The sequence below is a fragment of the Amblyomma mixtum genome, chromosome 3 (assembly GCF_055824585.1).
Source record: "Amblyomma mixtum isolate Tamu chromosome 3, ASM5582458v1, whole genome shotgun sequence".
Taxonomy (NCBI): Eukaryota; Metazoa; Arthropoda; class Arachnida; order Ixodida; family Ixodidae; genus Amblyomma; species Amblyomma mixtum.
In genome coordinates this window covers 155,829,552-155,844,342 of record NC_143014.1, presented here as the reverse complement: position 1 = coordinate 155,844,342, position 14,791 = coordinate 155,829,552, and the positions used below count along the sequence as shown (strand labels likewise).

The 14,791-nt window shown below is 47.3% G+C and overlaps 1 protein-coding gene across 1 annotated transcript in view; it reads left to right on the top strand.

Annotated features, from left to right (window-relative positions):
* LOC149352445 (soluble guanylate cyclase 88E-like) overlaps positions 1-14,791 on the top strand; it is a 204,853-nt gene that overhangs the window by 31,652 nt on the left and 158,410 nt on the right. The window contains exon 5 of the mRNA XM_089581618.1: positions 12,943-13,085. Within this exon, the coding sequence (XP_089437744.1) occupies positions 12,943-13,085 (143 nt within the window). The remainder of the gene's footprint in view (positions 1-12,942; positions 13,086-14,791) is intronic.

Below are 14,791 nucleotides of genomic sequence, written 5' to 3'. Positions count from 1 at the left end.
TCCAAACCATCGAGCTGGCATGGCATGGCGTACGGTGTTGCAGTATTGCAGTGACGCTCAAGAACAATTAGCAATGCTGCAAATTGACCTGGCAAAGGCATTTGATCGAGTGTGCCATTCATTTCTTTTTGCACTTTTAAATCACGTCAATCTCGGTTCAATACTTTCTACTGGCATACGCCTTTGTTACAAATCCTGTACCACGCGCTTGATTGTTAATGGCTGTCTCTCGCAACCAGTCCCAATTCAGTCTTCGGTGAAACAAGGGTGCCCACTGTCTCTGCTCCTGTTCGCATTATACTTGGAGCCACTTTGCATAAGTGTTATAAACAGTAGAGCTGTCAATGGTTTCCGAATAATGGGCCACGAACTGAAGGTATTGGCTTATGCAGATGACCATGCGTTTTTTTTGTACTGATAAGCCAAGCATCGATGAGGTTATTCGTTTAACCCTTTGAGGGTCGAATTATTTTGAAGAAAACTTTCCCAGGTGGTCAAATTACTTTATTGCGGATCTTGAATCTACAAAATGTATATAATCGAGAATAAATAGTAAAAAAAAATTAGGAACAGTACTTTGGTGACAGCATCACTCACAACTGGAAAATGTTGAATAGAATAGAATAGCAACGGTGATAAGGAAGCTAAGAGCAGCACCAATAAAGAGAGAAATCAACTTTCGCCGCCTGTGCAAAACAGTGCCCACAAAGAGAAAACAGGTTTCGCGCGACTCCGTTGCGATCCCGCGGCGGAATCGAAACCGCGTAGGCGCGTTGCCACAGAGGGCGAGAATACCTCGCGACCAACGGTGATAAGCAAGCTAAGAGCAGCGTCAATTTCAATTTCAAATTTCGCGTGTCTCCGTTGCGATTACGCGGTGAAACCAAAACTACAAAAGGGGTGTTGCCGCAGTCTGTGCCGCAGCGCTAAAGCTAGACATAAGTTCTGCTTATCTCCGTAAGAAGGCAGCACAAAATTCAAACACTTCTTGTAAGTCCTAAGAGGTGGCAGCACCCCCCAGTGAGCACGCATTGTTCTTTTGGCGCAAAATTTCAAACGGAAGATCGAAACCGTACCCGTACGGCAAAGACCTTGCGGGACAGAAAACCGCCGCCGTACATATACGGCAAAAACCTTCAAAGGGTTAACGGAGGACTTTGGTTCGGTGTCAGGAAGTCGGATTAATCGCTCTAAGAGTTGCGGTCTTTGGTTTGGTAGCTGGGGTTCGACACCTGCTGAATATGCTGGTATAACAAGGACATGCAGGCCACCAAAGTACCTTGGCGTCCCTTTGAGTGCCTATAAGCATAGCGCACATTATTGGAAAGACCGCGTGTCAACTCTTCAGCGCTATGCTCAAACGTTTGTCCCTCATGGCCTCTCAATTTTTGGCAGGGCGACCGCCTGTAATCTGTTTCTCGCCACTAAAATATATTATGTACTGCAAATTATTCATTGCGCAAGACTTCCTATCCAGCGTCTTCACAGGGTTTTCGCTACTTTTGTGTGGGATTCGTCTTTTGAATCCATGAGGCGTGATAACCTTTTTCGGCCTGTAAGCGCTGGCGGCCTTGGTCTAGTTCACCTGTATGTCCGACAGATAGTGTCACGTTTCATGTTTTTCCGTGACACTACACACCCAATAGTACGTTCATTCCTGCAAAAATTTAGTTCATGTTTTACGCAACCTCATTGTGTCTTCCAATATTTGTGACCGTCCGTGTTTATGGGGCATAATGCAAGAGGTGTATTTGGCTGTCCGTTTCCTACTTGTTCGTTTTTCTCCTGAGTTCCTTTTTTTAGTGTCGAGGAAAAAGTTGTATAAGGATTTGATTAGTATGCTCTTCCCTCCGCCCATGTACCGCTCTCTGTATTTTGGTTTACCGGGGCATGACGTACTCAAAAGAGTACGTAAGATGCCAGTCTCGCCGTGTACAAAGACCTTTTTCTTTAAGTTACACACCGGTACGTTGCCCGTCAGAACATGGTTAGATAAAAAGGGCATTTTTGTGTCTACCGTTAATTGCCGCCTTTGTGATGAAACAGAAACAATTGAGCATTGTTTCATCAGTTGCAAAGATGCAGTACTCTTCTGGGATATCCTGCAACACACATTTAAAAGAAAGAATTCATCTGACTCCACATTCTGTTCGCTATCACTGCGCTGCGATTTGTTGATGAACCCCGGGACATGTTCTTTCTGATTGGACTGCACAGCTTCTGGAAAACCCGCATGATGGATAGACACTGTGAACCTGTTGTGTCTACAAAGGATCACTTCAGTCGAATGGTTGTTCATCTAAGAGACGTGTATGCCCAGACTGAGTACGAACCGGAGTGGCACTCACTATTAGTGATGTGCTCTGCATTGCCCCTTTTCTAGTGCATGGTCTTTTGAATATGTACTGTTTACCACTGTTTTCATAATGGCCTGTATATAGTTCATGCACATAGAACATTACATCACTGTAATAAATACCATGTTGAACAGAAAAGAAAGCTGGCATGGCGGAGTGGTAGCGTGCTCGACTCGCACTCCGGAGACCGGGGTTCGATTCCCAAGCTCGGCCAATTTCTTACTCGCTCTTATTTATTTATCTGGTCTGACTAGAAAGGTTAATTAGACTAATTGGTTAAGTAAGCTATTAACTAAACTCAAACTTACTTGGAGCATCACTATACGATCCCTTTAATTGGTTGCATGGTTACTAGCCAGAGTACAATTGGTCCCGTTTGAAATTCGCGCACTGTGACGTCATGACCATTTCGACGAATTGAAAAGCGTGACATTTCTGTCGACAGCTCCTGCTTACAACGATGAGGCATTAAAGGCTTCCGCCTTAATAATTTATTTTTATTGTTTGTCTGCACAACTTACAGTCCCTCTTCAAACGCACTGCCAATAGGCTGATGTCACCGGCAGTTCGTTCAAGGCCACATACGGGCCTTACCTCCGCGACCCATTTAGACTGACATTTGTTGTTATTACGGCACACGACAGATTAAATTCACCTGCGATCTCGGCACCTTCCGGTACGCAAGCCTTTTCTGGATAAAGACCGTGGGGGTCCCAATTCTTTACTCGTCGGTGTGTTACTCACCGAAGCCTTCACTTCTTCCTCGGCTTTCGGCGGCGCGTCGGTAGTTGCCACGCGCGTTCGCTCTCGGGCTCTTCCACGCGCACCGCCACGCGCTAGCACGGACCCTGAAGACGAGCATTCGAATAGCAAGGCTACGTCTTATAAGAGATTGGAAGCGTGTACACTCCGAGGCTTCTACATGGAGGCCGACCTGCGACCAGACGGATGCGCGCAAGGCATTAAGCCAGAAGAGTCCTTGTCAGAACCGACGCAAGGACCGTTCGGGCAGGGCCTTCAGGAGGGTGTGGCCTCACCAGGGACGCAGCTGCTCACCGTCGCCACCGCAGCCACAGCCGGCACCACCACCGCCACCAGTTCCACAAGCAGTGGCCGCAGTGGTGACGAAGCAAGTCTGCCCCGCATACCCACCCTCGCTCCCTTCAACAGAGCGTCAGCCATGGCCACTTCCCCGCCAAGGTTCAATCGCATCCGAGTGAGAAACCCCAACAGGCTCCCCTGGGAGAACGATAAGAATCGGCAACTGTTGGACATGATACGGTTTCTGGAAAGCCACCTTCCGGAGGACCCTGAAGCCGGCAACTAACCCACGTGAGGATGTTTCTGCGACTACTTGGAATACGGAATCGGGACGAGTAGAGTAAAATCTACGCGAGTCGTCGTTTCTAAAAGCACGGATCCCGCCAACGGTACAGGCAAGAAACATGATCAAGAACACTTGGTGCCACTTGTCGCCAGGAAGCAGAAGCTCCGCCGTCGAGGTGAAGCTGAGTCTTATTTGAATAAACAGTTTTCACCGCTTTCCTGCGTGTATTTTATGCGCACCGCGTCCGTGGGCTTCTGTACCCACCGGTGGCATGCTGTGGTTTTACAGGGATAGTTGGTTAGTGCTTCTTCCGAGATCGTGGTCTCGTCGTTGCTGGCATCGGTGCCCATATAGTGAGTGGCATCGAAAAAAGAGAAGGTAGCTATAGGCACTAACGACACGCAGGTGCGATGGGAGGCACGCGCTTTAGACGGCCTGCGCGCGCCAGCCTCTCACGGCAGGGCACGTGCAGATGTGCTGAATGCTCATCATCATCATCATCATTTATTTTCCCTTAAGGACCCCTAGGTGGGGCATTACATAAGGGGGGAGCAAAAATACGAAATCACAAACAATGGGAACATTTGAAATATAACAGTGAAGAAGGCAAAACAATTGTTAAAAGAGCATTGAAAAATGAAAAAGGGAACAATCACAGGTACACTGTGGCCATCACGCTATATATACAGGAAGAAAACGGGAACACTGATTAGCAGACAAGGGTTCAAAAATGTAACATGTGCAGAGGTGGTACTGAAAATTGTCGGGCATTACACTGTAAGTGCGCTAACGAAAAGGATGAGATAAAAGCAGGGTTTTGAATTTATTTGCATCGCGCTCAGTTACAACTGCCTCAGGCAGCTCATTCCACTGTTCAATGGCGGTTGGCAATTACTTTGGTTGGCAATTACTTGACAATTACTCTTTTGCTGCCTTTTGTCTCCATGCAAAATTCCTTGAAGCTCTAGCTATCAAGTGCATTTAACCGTATAAATTCGGAAAAAAAGTAACTGTCACGCAAAAAGAAACCGAAAAGTATAACTTTAGACACCTTTACCAGATGTATTGCCTTCGTCACCAAGAGGTCCATACATTCTCTTATTTGTTTTGCGCCGCGCGTTCCGCCAGCGGTGGTAGTTGTCCCGGCCGCGAACTGATTTGCTGGTCTTTGAACGATCCAAGAAATGAGAGGAAGTGGGCTCATTGCTCAGTCGGCCAATCGCCGGACTTGAAATCGAGAAATTTTAATCAACGTGCGTGATGAAGTTGTGACACGAAAACGAAACAAATTCAGGGGGACACTTTGCTGACCTAAAGTGCGGTGAGGCGAAAGCCTTGAGCGCGATGTTGCTGCTTGTGTCCCTGATGTGTGATTAAGATGCTCAGCTTCGCCTCAGAGAGTGGAACGCGACAGCGTCTTGCAACGCCGCCAGGGAGTCCACAGAACGCCATCGCCCGCTCGGCTCTATACCTTGCTTGTCGGTAAACTGGTTTTTGAGCAAATGAAATGTATCTGTCTCGCATATCTCGGTGGACACCTGAAACACGCCGTAGCGGGAAAGGAGGAAGATGGGAGAGAACGAAGACACCGAATTCGCTAGACGCGCCTTTGTTCATTCCAAACCATCGAGCTTGCATGGTGGAGTGGTTAGCGTGCTCGTCCCGCACTCCGGAGACCCTGGTTCGATTCCCCAACTCGACCAATATCCTACTCGGTTTTATTTGTTTATCTGGTCGGACTATAAAGGTTACTTAACCTAACTGCTTAATTAACCAATTAACTAAACTCAGTCCTACCTACTTGCAGCATTACTATACGATCGCTTTAATTCGTTGCATGGTTACTAGCCAAAGTACAATTGGCCCCGTTTGAAATTCGCGCACTGTGACGTCACGACCATTTCGACCATTTGAAACAAGGTAAGCGTAGTGTGAACAAAACTAAGCCGCCGTACGCCAGACACTTGACCTTGACTGTGGGGCTTCTAATGCTAACACCTTGAGAAATATAAACTACCTATAAGGTGTCCCAGCTAACTCTAGCAAAAAATTAAAAATATACCCCGGCAAGATAGGTGGAGGAAACTTCAACCATGTATTTGGCTATTGGACCAAGATTTGGACCAACTTGGACCAACTTGGACCAAGATTTAAAAAAAAACTAAGCGTTCTTCAGAACTGAAATCACATGGATGCTGCTAGGGTTCATCTAAAGTTATAGCACCATTTTTTTCGCTCGAGCTATTTGAATAATTAGTCAAGATAAAAAAAAATTAACTTTTTAAATATAGATTGAAGCGTTCAGGAGTCAATAGGAAAGTTGTGGAGCTCCACAAATATTGCCCAAACCAGGCACTTCCAACGAGATAGACTTAGCGTGGCCGTTTTTATTCGGGAAGAACGAAAGCCCGCGGAGTTTAAAAAATACCACGTGACAGCGCGCTCCGTGCGCCCGGAAGCACCGCGATTACAGCGTTCTCACCCGTGCTTTAAAAAAAAACACCACTCGCTTCGCACCTTTCGTGCCACCCAAGACAGGGCTTCGCGTTGTGCTTGGTTCCAAGATAAGCGCCCGTGGGTTCGGTCGGCAGTTGAAAGAAAGCGTGGCCCCAGCTTTTTATTTTGCCGCCACCGCTCACGTCATTGTTTCCAGCCCCACACATTCGCGCCACCGTCGACCGCGGCTACGTTTACGAATTCCGCCTTTAAGAGCACTGCTGTCGCGGCGCGCAAGCGCATGATCGCGAGGAATTTTTTTTTTTACATTTCGCGCGCCTTCCTTTCAGCACGGGAATAACTAATCCGTAGCTCACATGAAAATAAAAACTGATTAATTAGACATTTGTGGAACGCTCGAGGATTCGGAACCGGAAACTGAACGGGAAGTGCAATAGCTAAAAAGTTAATTTCTCAATTTATTTAATTATGCACTCGAACAGAATAAAAAACAACTTGAGTAGATACATACACTGATGAACAACATGGTTGAATTCGCCTCAGCATATTGTGCATCTGTGTACTTTTAATCTTCGGCAGTGAGCTGGACACCAGCTACGTTTGGAGTAATATTGCTTCATTAATAAATTAAAGGGCGATGTTTAGTGTGCTCCTAATAGTGTGTTTGTTTCTTGTGTTAGTATAACTACAATATACTCGTTGCAGTAATGTTGATGCCAATATACTAGCAGCGATAAAGAAGACCTCTGCATCCAAACAAAGTGTCACAGGCGCGTGGCTTTATTCCTTTAACACAGCTTGCGTGATGAGAAGGAAATAAGAAAAAAAAAATATTCCTCAGGCAAAGCGTCAGGCCAGACCCTGGTTCACAAAATCGACGTCCCCATTGTTGGCGATGGAAATCGCTTTTCTTGAGCCTAGAGACGTAGGTAAATACCGCGCAGCTGAACGTCGACGCTCCGTAACCAGCGAAAATAACACCGACACTTCGAACTGGGCGCCGCGGTGACTGCTACTCAAGCCGTCACCAGCAGACGTCACATGTGCACTAGACTTCTGGCGCTGCTCATGGACAGTGTTTCCGTTTCGTGCGAAAAACAAAACAAAAAAAAACATCAGGGGTAGTATTCTATAAGGATCCATTATCTATTTTCCACTTTGGATCCATTTCGTCTTCTGGCATTCGTCACTGTAGACATAGTCGCAGCTTTCAAGCGTCTGTGGGAAGTGATATGACCATTAGGTCATTGGCGACCGCACCTCAGCATTGACTGCGATTGCCTGCGGTATGCAGCCAATGGTGAGCCGGTGCGTGCGGCGAGTGGCGCAGGTTATCACTGACGCAGGGATCCACTAGCTCGTGATTTCTGTGACTGGCCGCTTCCTGCTTTCGGTTCATGCTGCCGTCGCGCTGACATCAAGCGAAATGAAATGGAGAATGGCTTTTTATTGAATACGGCCCCAGGTCTCCTCGCGCACGAGGGCTTTGCAAAACTTTTGCTTTGCTTTAAAAAATGATACTACATTGTCTTCTTCACGGCTACGAACTCGCCACTTAAAATAAGCGCCAAACATCACTAATCTAGAGAGAGCGAGAGAGAAAAGGACGGAAAGGCAGGGAGGTTAATCAGGTGATGCCCAGTTGGCTACCCTACGCTTGGGGAGGGGAACAAAGGGGAAAAAAGGGAAAAGAGCAGCAATGAAATGAGTTTTCAAAGTGTCCAGCGACCACTATGTCACGGGGACAGAGGGCGCGCACTGAAAACTTAAAGATTATAGACGCGAATACAACCCCGAGTCCCTTAAGAATCTCAGGAGCGCTTTCACCGCTTTCCTTAGTGAGGAAGGTTGTGTCCAAGGCCCCAGAACGTTGGACTCTGTTAAAGGACGCGAGTCCAAGCGGTCGAGTAGCAATTAGGAAACTGCGCTCTCGCTCAAAACGAGGGCAGTCACAGAGGAGGTGTCCGATCGTTTCATTACAATCGCACTGGTCACACGCTGGAGAGTCTGCCATTGCGATGAGATGGGAATAGGCGTTTGTGAACGCCACTCCCAGCCACAGGCGGCTCAACAGCTTAGTATCACCGCGGGGGAGGCCGAATGGTATATGATGTTGAAGCAAGAGATTGAAGTGGTGCGAGCGGGGTGTCCAACCTCCAGGGGCAGACCACGACGTCACAGTCAGGTTTCGGGCGAGCAGTTGAAGGTGCCTTGCTGCGTCAGCTCTTGTCAGTGGTATGCGGACAGTCTTGGTTGTATCGTGAGCCAATCAAGCAGCATCGTCAGCTAAGACGTTACCAAAAATGTCGCTATGACCTGGTACCCATTGGAAGATGATTTCATGATCTTGTTCGATTGTCTGGTGGTGCAGATATCGTATCTCCGCTAAAAGTTACTCATGGTCGCTATGTCTCAAGGCAGATTGAAGACATTGTAGGGCAGCTTTTGAATGACAGAAAACAGCCCATTTTTGAGGTGATTGTTGTGAGATATACTGTACCGCCGCAAGAAGTGCGGCCAATTCTGCTCCAGTAGAGGTAGTCCGATGCGAAATTTGTTGGTGAATTTGAGTCTGTCGCGCAGGAACGACCACAGAGCAAGCAGAACTAGTAGAAGTTACTGATCCATCCGTATAGACGTGACTGCGGTCCCAATATTCGAAGTGGAGCATGGACAGTGTCAGTTGCTTAATGGCTGTCGTCGATAAATTTGATTTCTTCGCTATCCCTGGAATAGCAAGGCGCACACATGGGAGCCGCATACACCACAGAGGAGAGGGAGGTAGTGCTGCCGGGGTGAACTGTTGTGGGATCGACGACTGTTGCGTTGTTATCACCTTTGCAAATGCAGAATGTGGTCTCTGCAGTGGCAGAGGCGCAAGGTGATGCTGTGGAATCCTTGAAATATGACGTATGTGCATTCGCAAGCAGTCTAGGACAATATAAGTAGAGATAGGGTGCTCTTTGGCGAGTGCAATGCTACACAGTGTTGATGCGCTCCGAGGGAGACCTAGGCATGTGCGAAGGGCCTGACCCTGCACTTTCTGGAGGGCACGCATGTTAGTCTTGCACGTGTGTGAGAGTACAGGTGCACTGTACCGCAAGCATCCCACAAATAGAGCTCTGTACAACTCCAGCATTGACTGGACCGACGAGCCCCATGATTTTCCACCCAGAAATCGGAGTAAATGAGCGATAGATGTTAGCTTTTTTTTCAGCAAAGTGCAATGCGGGCTCCATGATAAATTGCGGTCGATCAGGATCCCTAGGAAACTATGAGATTTGCAGTAAGAAATGATGTGACCGTCGATGCGTACCGGGTATGGAGTCATACATTTACGTGTAAATGCCACTAGCGCGCACTTTTCCGGTGAAACGCTGAGACCTTGCTTTTGGAGATAGGAAGAAATGATCGATGCTGCCTGCTGAAGTCTTGCATGCACCTGGAGACGCGTCACAGAGGAGGCCCAATTGCAGATGTCATCGGCGTACATACGCATCTGGACGGTGTTGAGGAGGTTCTCAGGGAGGGCGATGAGAGTCAGATTAAACAATGTAGGGCTAAGGACACCGCCCTGGGGCACGCCATGGTAGGTGTAATGCGCAGGCGTCGGGCCATCTTCACACTGGATAAAAAATGATCTTTTGGACAGATAGCTCTCTATCCACGCAAACATCCTACCACCGATGTCCACAGTTTCCAGCGCATCAAGGATGGCCTCATGGGTCACGTTGTCGTAGGCACCTTTCACATCCAGGAAGAGTTGCCACTGACAAACGTTTCAATTGCTTCTGTTGTTGAGCCGTGGATACGAGATCAACGACGTTGTCAATAGAAGAGCGACCCCGCCTGAAGCCGGCCCTAGCGTCGGGGTATATTTTGTAGTGTTCGAGGTACCACTCAAGGCGCGACAAAATCTTTTTCTCCATGACCTTTCCTACGCAACTGGCCAAAGCTATTGGCCTATACGATGAGAGCTCGAGTGGAGATTTCCCTGGTTTTAGTAGGGGTATCAATCGACTCGATTTCTATTCTTTCTTAAGGAACAGCACCGTCGAGCCAAGAGTCGTTGTAACGTTTGAGGAGCTCTTCTCGCGCGTCGTGGCCAAGGTGGGACAGCGCAGCATATGTGATTCCATCTCGCCCTGGTGAAGACGAACGCCGACATCCTGCGAGAGCAGCGTCGAGTTCCTCGCAAGAAAAGAGGACATCCATGGCTGATTCCCGTGAGGCAGGAGGAACACGCCGGGAACTCGAAGAAGTTGCTACACCCGCAATTTTCCTGCAGTAGTCCGTTGCTACCTCAGACTGCTGTCGATCTTGATAGGCAGCCAACGCATAGAATGGTTGTCTTTGCTGCGGAAGCATACGGAGGCCCCGCACAGTACGCCATATGAGGGACATGGGCTTGCGGGGATCCAAGTGCTGACAAAAGGACCTCCAGCGCTGGTTCGCCAGCTTATCCATTCTTCGCTTGATTTTTTTTCTGCGTACGTCTAGCCTCCCGTAGATCATTTAAGCACTTGGTTCGTCTGTATCGCTTTTCTGCTCGCCGCCGAAGAGCACGCAGGCGTTCTAGTTCAATATCAAAATCACTGCGTATTCTTGAGGACGTGATGTGACTTCTTGCAACGTTCATAGCATTAGCTATAGTGTGCTCCAGCCTGCCAGTGAGGGCTTCTTTGCTCGTCTCCTCCATATGTTTTCGAAATACCGCCCAGTCGATTCGCGCGAGTTGGGCTGGGGTGGACGCACCAAGGCCGTTTATTTTGAGGTAGGTAGGAATGTGGTCACTTCCATGGGTCTCCACATCACAAAACCAGCGAACACTCCGGTGCAACGACCTTGAAACTAATGTCAGTTCGTTCCTGTAGAATTTTTCTTTGTCAGAGAAACACTAGCTATTTTAGACATTTTTGCAGGTGTTGGCGGAAATACCTAGTATATTGGCTTGAGAACCCCGCGAAAGTGCAGGACTATTTTCACCTTTTTGTTCATTTCATATTTTGATTTCTTCCTTTTGGACTGTGTCGGTGTCTTAAACGTGATTATTAAATAATCTAATTTTTCGGAAGTGAATATGTCGTGAGTGTTATGAAAATAATTACTGTATTAGTGTAACTTGTACTTGACGGAAGCGGCTGAAATGAAGCCGTGCTTCTTAGTCAGTAGGAGGAGAAGGAAAGGTAGGGAGGCTATTTATTTATCTATTTATTTAATACTGCGGAGTCGCTTGACTCCAAGCAGGAGTGAGCACAGATACATATAAAAAACAAGATATGCACGAGCGTGATGCAAGAGCAAACAGCTGACGCGAAAAAAGAAGCCAAAAAGACAAGGGTTTCACATACAAAAGGCTCTCAAATTATCAACAAACATTTCTACATTCGGGATGTTCACAACACATTTCGGCAATTCATTCCACTCTGTAATCGATTTGACAAAAATGACTGTTTAACTGTATTAGAGTATGCACGAAATTCTTGCAGCATTTTTCTATGGTTATAACGTGTACTTGCTCGTGAAACAGGAGTAATATAATCATCGATGTTTATTCTAATCAGATTATTATATATTAGGTACAAAAATTTCAACCTTGCTTCAGTGCGCCTTGTCTGAAGAGATTCTAGGCCAATAGAATTGATCATAGCTGTTACACTATCTGTTCGTTTGTATCTATTGCAAATGAAACGGGCCGCTATCCTTTGCACTCTTTCTAATTTTCTAATTTGGAAATATTCTTGGCCGTAAATGGGTCTCATAAACAACAAGCATATTCCAGACGAGGCCGCACCAAAGCCTTATACGCTACCAGTTTCACATGTTTGGGGGCCTTCGGCAGTTTACGCCTCAAACACCACAGAGTCCTCAGAGCTTTCCCGCATGTAATATCGATATGAGCATCCTAGTTTAGGCGATTAGTTATCTGAACTCCAAGGTATTCCACAGACGAGGATTCTGGAAGTGGTATTCCAGCTATACTATATGGATGTATAAAAACAGTTTTCTTTTTACAAATTCTAAGTACCAAGCATTTATTAACATTAAGAAATATACCCCATTGGTTGCACCAGTTTGAGATCTTCTGCAGGTTACTGTTAAGCTTACTTTGGTCCGTTAATTTGGACCGAAAGATAAAACCAGTTTTTATTTATTCGAGCTGTTTGCCATTAGGCGTAATGAAAGAGGGAAAGAAAGTTATAAAAAGGAGTGCAAACAAGCCTCGCTTAAAAAGCGACAAAAGTTCGCGATAAAGCGATTATCTTGAGTCCACTTGCGATAGCCGTCTGCAACGTTCCATCGCAGGCCAACCTTTCTTAGGAAGCGTCGTCTCACGGAATCTGTAGCCGGGCAAGAACAGATCGCGGATGCGGCGAATATGTATAGTCGGGGACAAAAGTGAGAGCCTATAGTGCCTCGTGTTCCGAAACTTGCCGCTCTGCATGGGGGCGCGACCTCACGCAGCCTTCCTAGTCGAGATCGGCACCGTGCGCCGGTCTTGCGTGCACTGGGTCTAAGACGGATAGGACATGCGTGTTGAAGAACGCGCGTGCTACATGACGGTGCGCTTTGTATAAACAGATAAAGAGCTTACTACAATCAATCTCAGTCTGCTTACGCATTGACCGTTTAGCATGTGTGGTCTGAAAGCGCGTTTTTCATGTCAAGTAGTGTCATCATCATAATCGTCCCCACAGATTTTCGTAACGACATGCGTAAACGTCAATACTGCTACTGCATAGGGAGGTGTTTCATTCTTACAGTCATGGCAACGTCATTTTTGTCCCTCTCGCTCCGCAGTTGCTGGCCAACCAGCAGGTGGTTGTCGAGCTGGAATGCATCTTCTCTGAACAGTCACCCGTGCCTGCCCGCCGACTGCTGCTCAAGGGCCAGATGCGCTACCTCCAGGAGTCTGACGTCATACTGTTCCTCGGAGTGCCACTGTGAGTGCGACGAACTATGCCTGCTCCAGTCCACCATTTATGTCTAGCTTATCGAGTACATACCTGTCACTTGGTGGGAAAATTTTCTCAACTGTCTCGCGAATCTAAATTTCGGAGGCAAACATGTTGTCATTGTGATGGTGACAAGAAATAGGCGGGACTGCTTGGCAGCAAAGATATAGACAGGACAGCTTAGCAGCACGTCCTTCAGGAGGGGAGCCGGCGAACTTCAGCATCTTTCAGCCCGAGCGCCACAAGTGTGAACCTTGGCAATATATTGAAACTTCCTTTAGAATGAATACGTGGCCCGTGAAACAAATTGGTCCCGACGTACAGAACGAGTCCTTTTAAAGTTGGTCATCTGTATTCATCTCGTTGAAGGATTCTCAGGTTACAGGTACTGATGGTAGGCGTCGCATAAGTGCGTACACTGATAATCGATTGATGTTGTCCTTAGGGCGCACCGGCATATCTTCTTTTCCGAGCATAAATGTCATTATACTATCGTTTATCTTTTATCGCTCGTATAATACCCACTCTCAAACCCGCACAAGAACCGCATAATCCCAGAAAGCCACGTTACGACAAACTTTACGACAGTCCGTGCAACAAATTTCGCGATTTGCTGCGTACTAAAGACTGAATCCCGATTTCAGCCCTATACAGGGTACACCTTTAGCACCGGCATTGGCGTTGGCGCTATTTGCTGTTTGATGCTGTGCTTTATTGACCTTCGCCTTCATTACCGATGTGCTCTCGGCCTGGCTTAAGGGCTGCTATTTCGGACATGCTCGTCGAAGCCAGCTTAGGCTCTGGCGACCAATTACTCCCGCAGGATAGGTGCCTCACGGTAATTGCCAGTGGCTGAACGGCTTATCAGAGCTGTGCTGACGGCAGCTCCGTTCCTCTTACGCTTGGTGAAATAAAAAAAATAAACAAATGAAACCCCCGCAACAGCCAACCTTCTTTTTCTGCCTGAGCTTGTCCACCGATGACGGAAGGACGTTTCTATATTTTCTGATCACGCAGCGCTAATTTCCTTAGCTGCACGTAGTTTTAGCAAGTAGACGTGTTGGGAGAGCTGGCAGTCCAGTACTAAGAGGGCGAGAAGCGTGAACATCTAGGGTAACCAAAAAGATGAACAACGAGAGCAGCTCCATCTGATGCAGTCGTTGTTCATGGCTGTGTGCGCAGGTAGCTTTTTCTCCAGAACGCACGTGGCTCTTAAAAGTACCAGCTGCAAATTAAGCTGTGGGCCTGCTGGTGCGGGGGCGTAAGGCGCCAACCCCTCGGTTTACTTTTGGCAACTTCCGCACACAAAGCTTACGGACGTTGGCTTTCGTATGTACTGCGGTACCTAATATACTCTCGGAGCGAAGGCGGACGTGTCTTAAGTTGAAGTCCTTAGAAAGCAGCTTGTCTTAGTGCCGTGCGATGAGGCTATTTAATAGAGAGGTAGTGTTAAATATGTGCGAAGATATCGTCATCAAGCAAGTCACTGATGCTGCGAAAAGCAACCCAAGTACATTGTTGAGCTGAGCAACAAAATTCCAAATACCTTCGTTGAAAGAGATGACCAGGAGAGGCCGTTTGCTGTGCCTGCACATCTGAAGGAGGGCTGCCCTACACATCTTCATGATCTCATCGTTCTCTCCTCCTTCCAACCATTTTTTCTTTACTCGTAACCGTAGAAACATCTACGACCG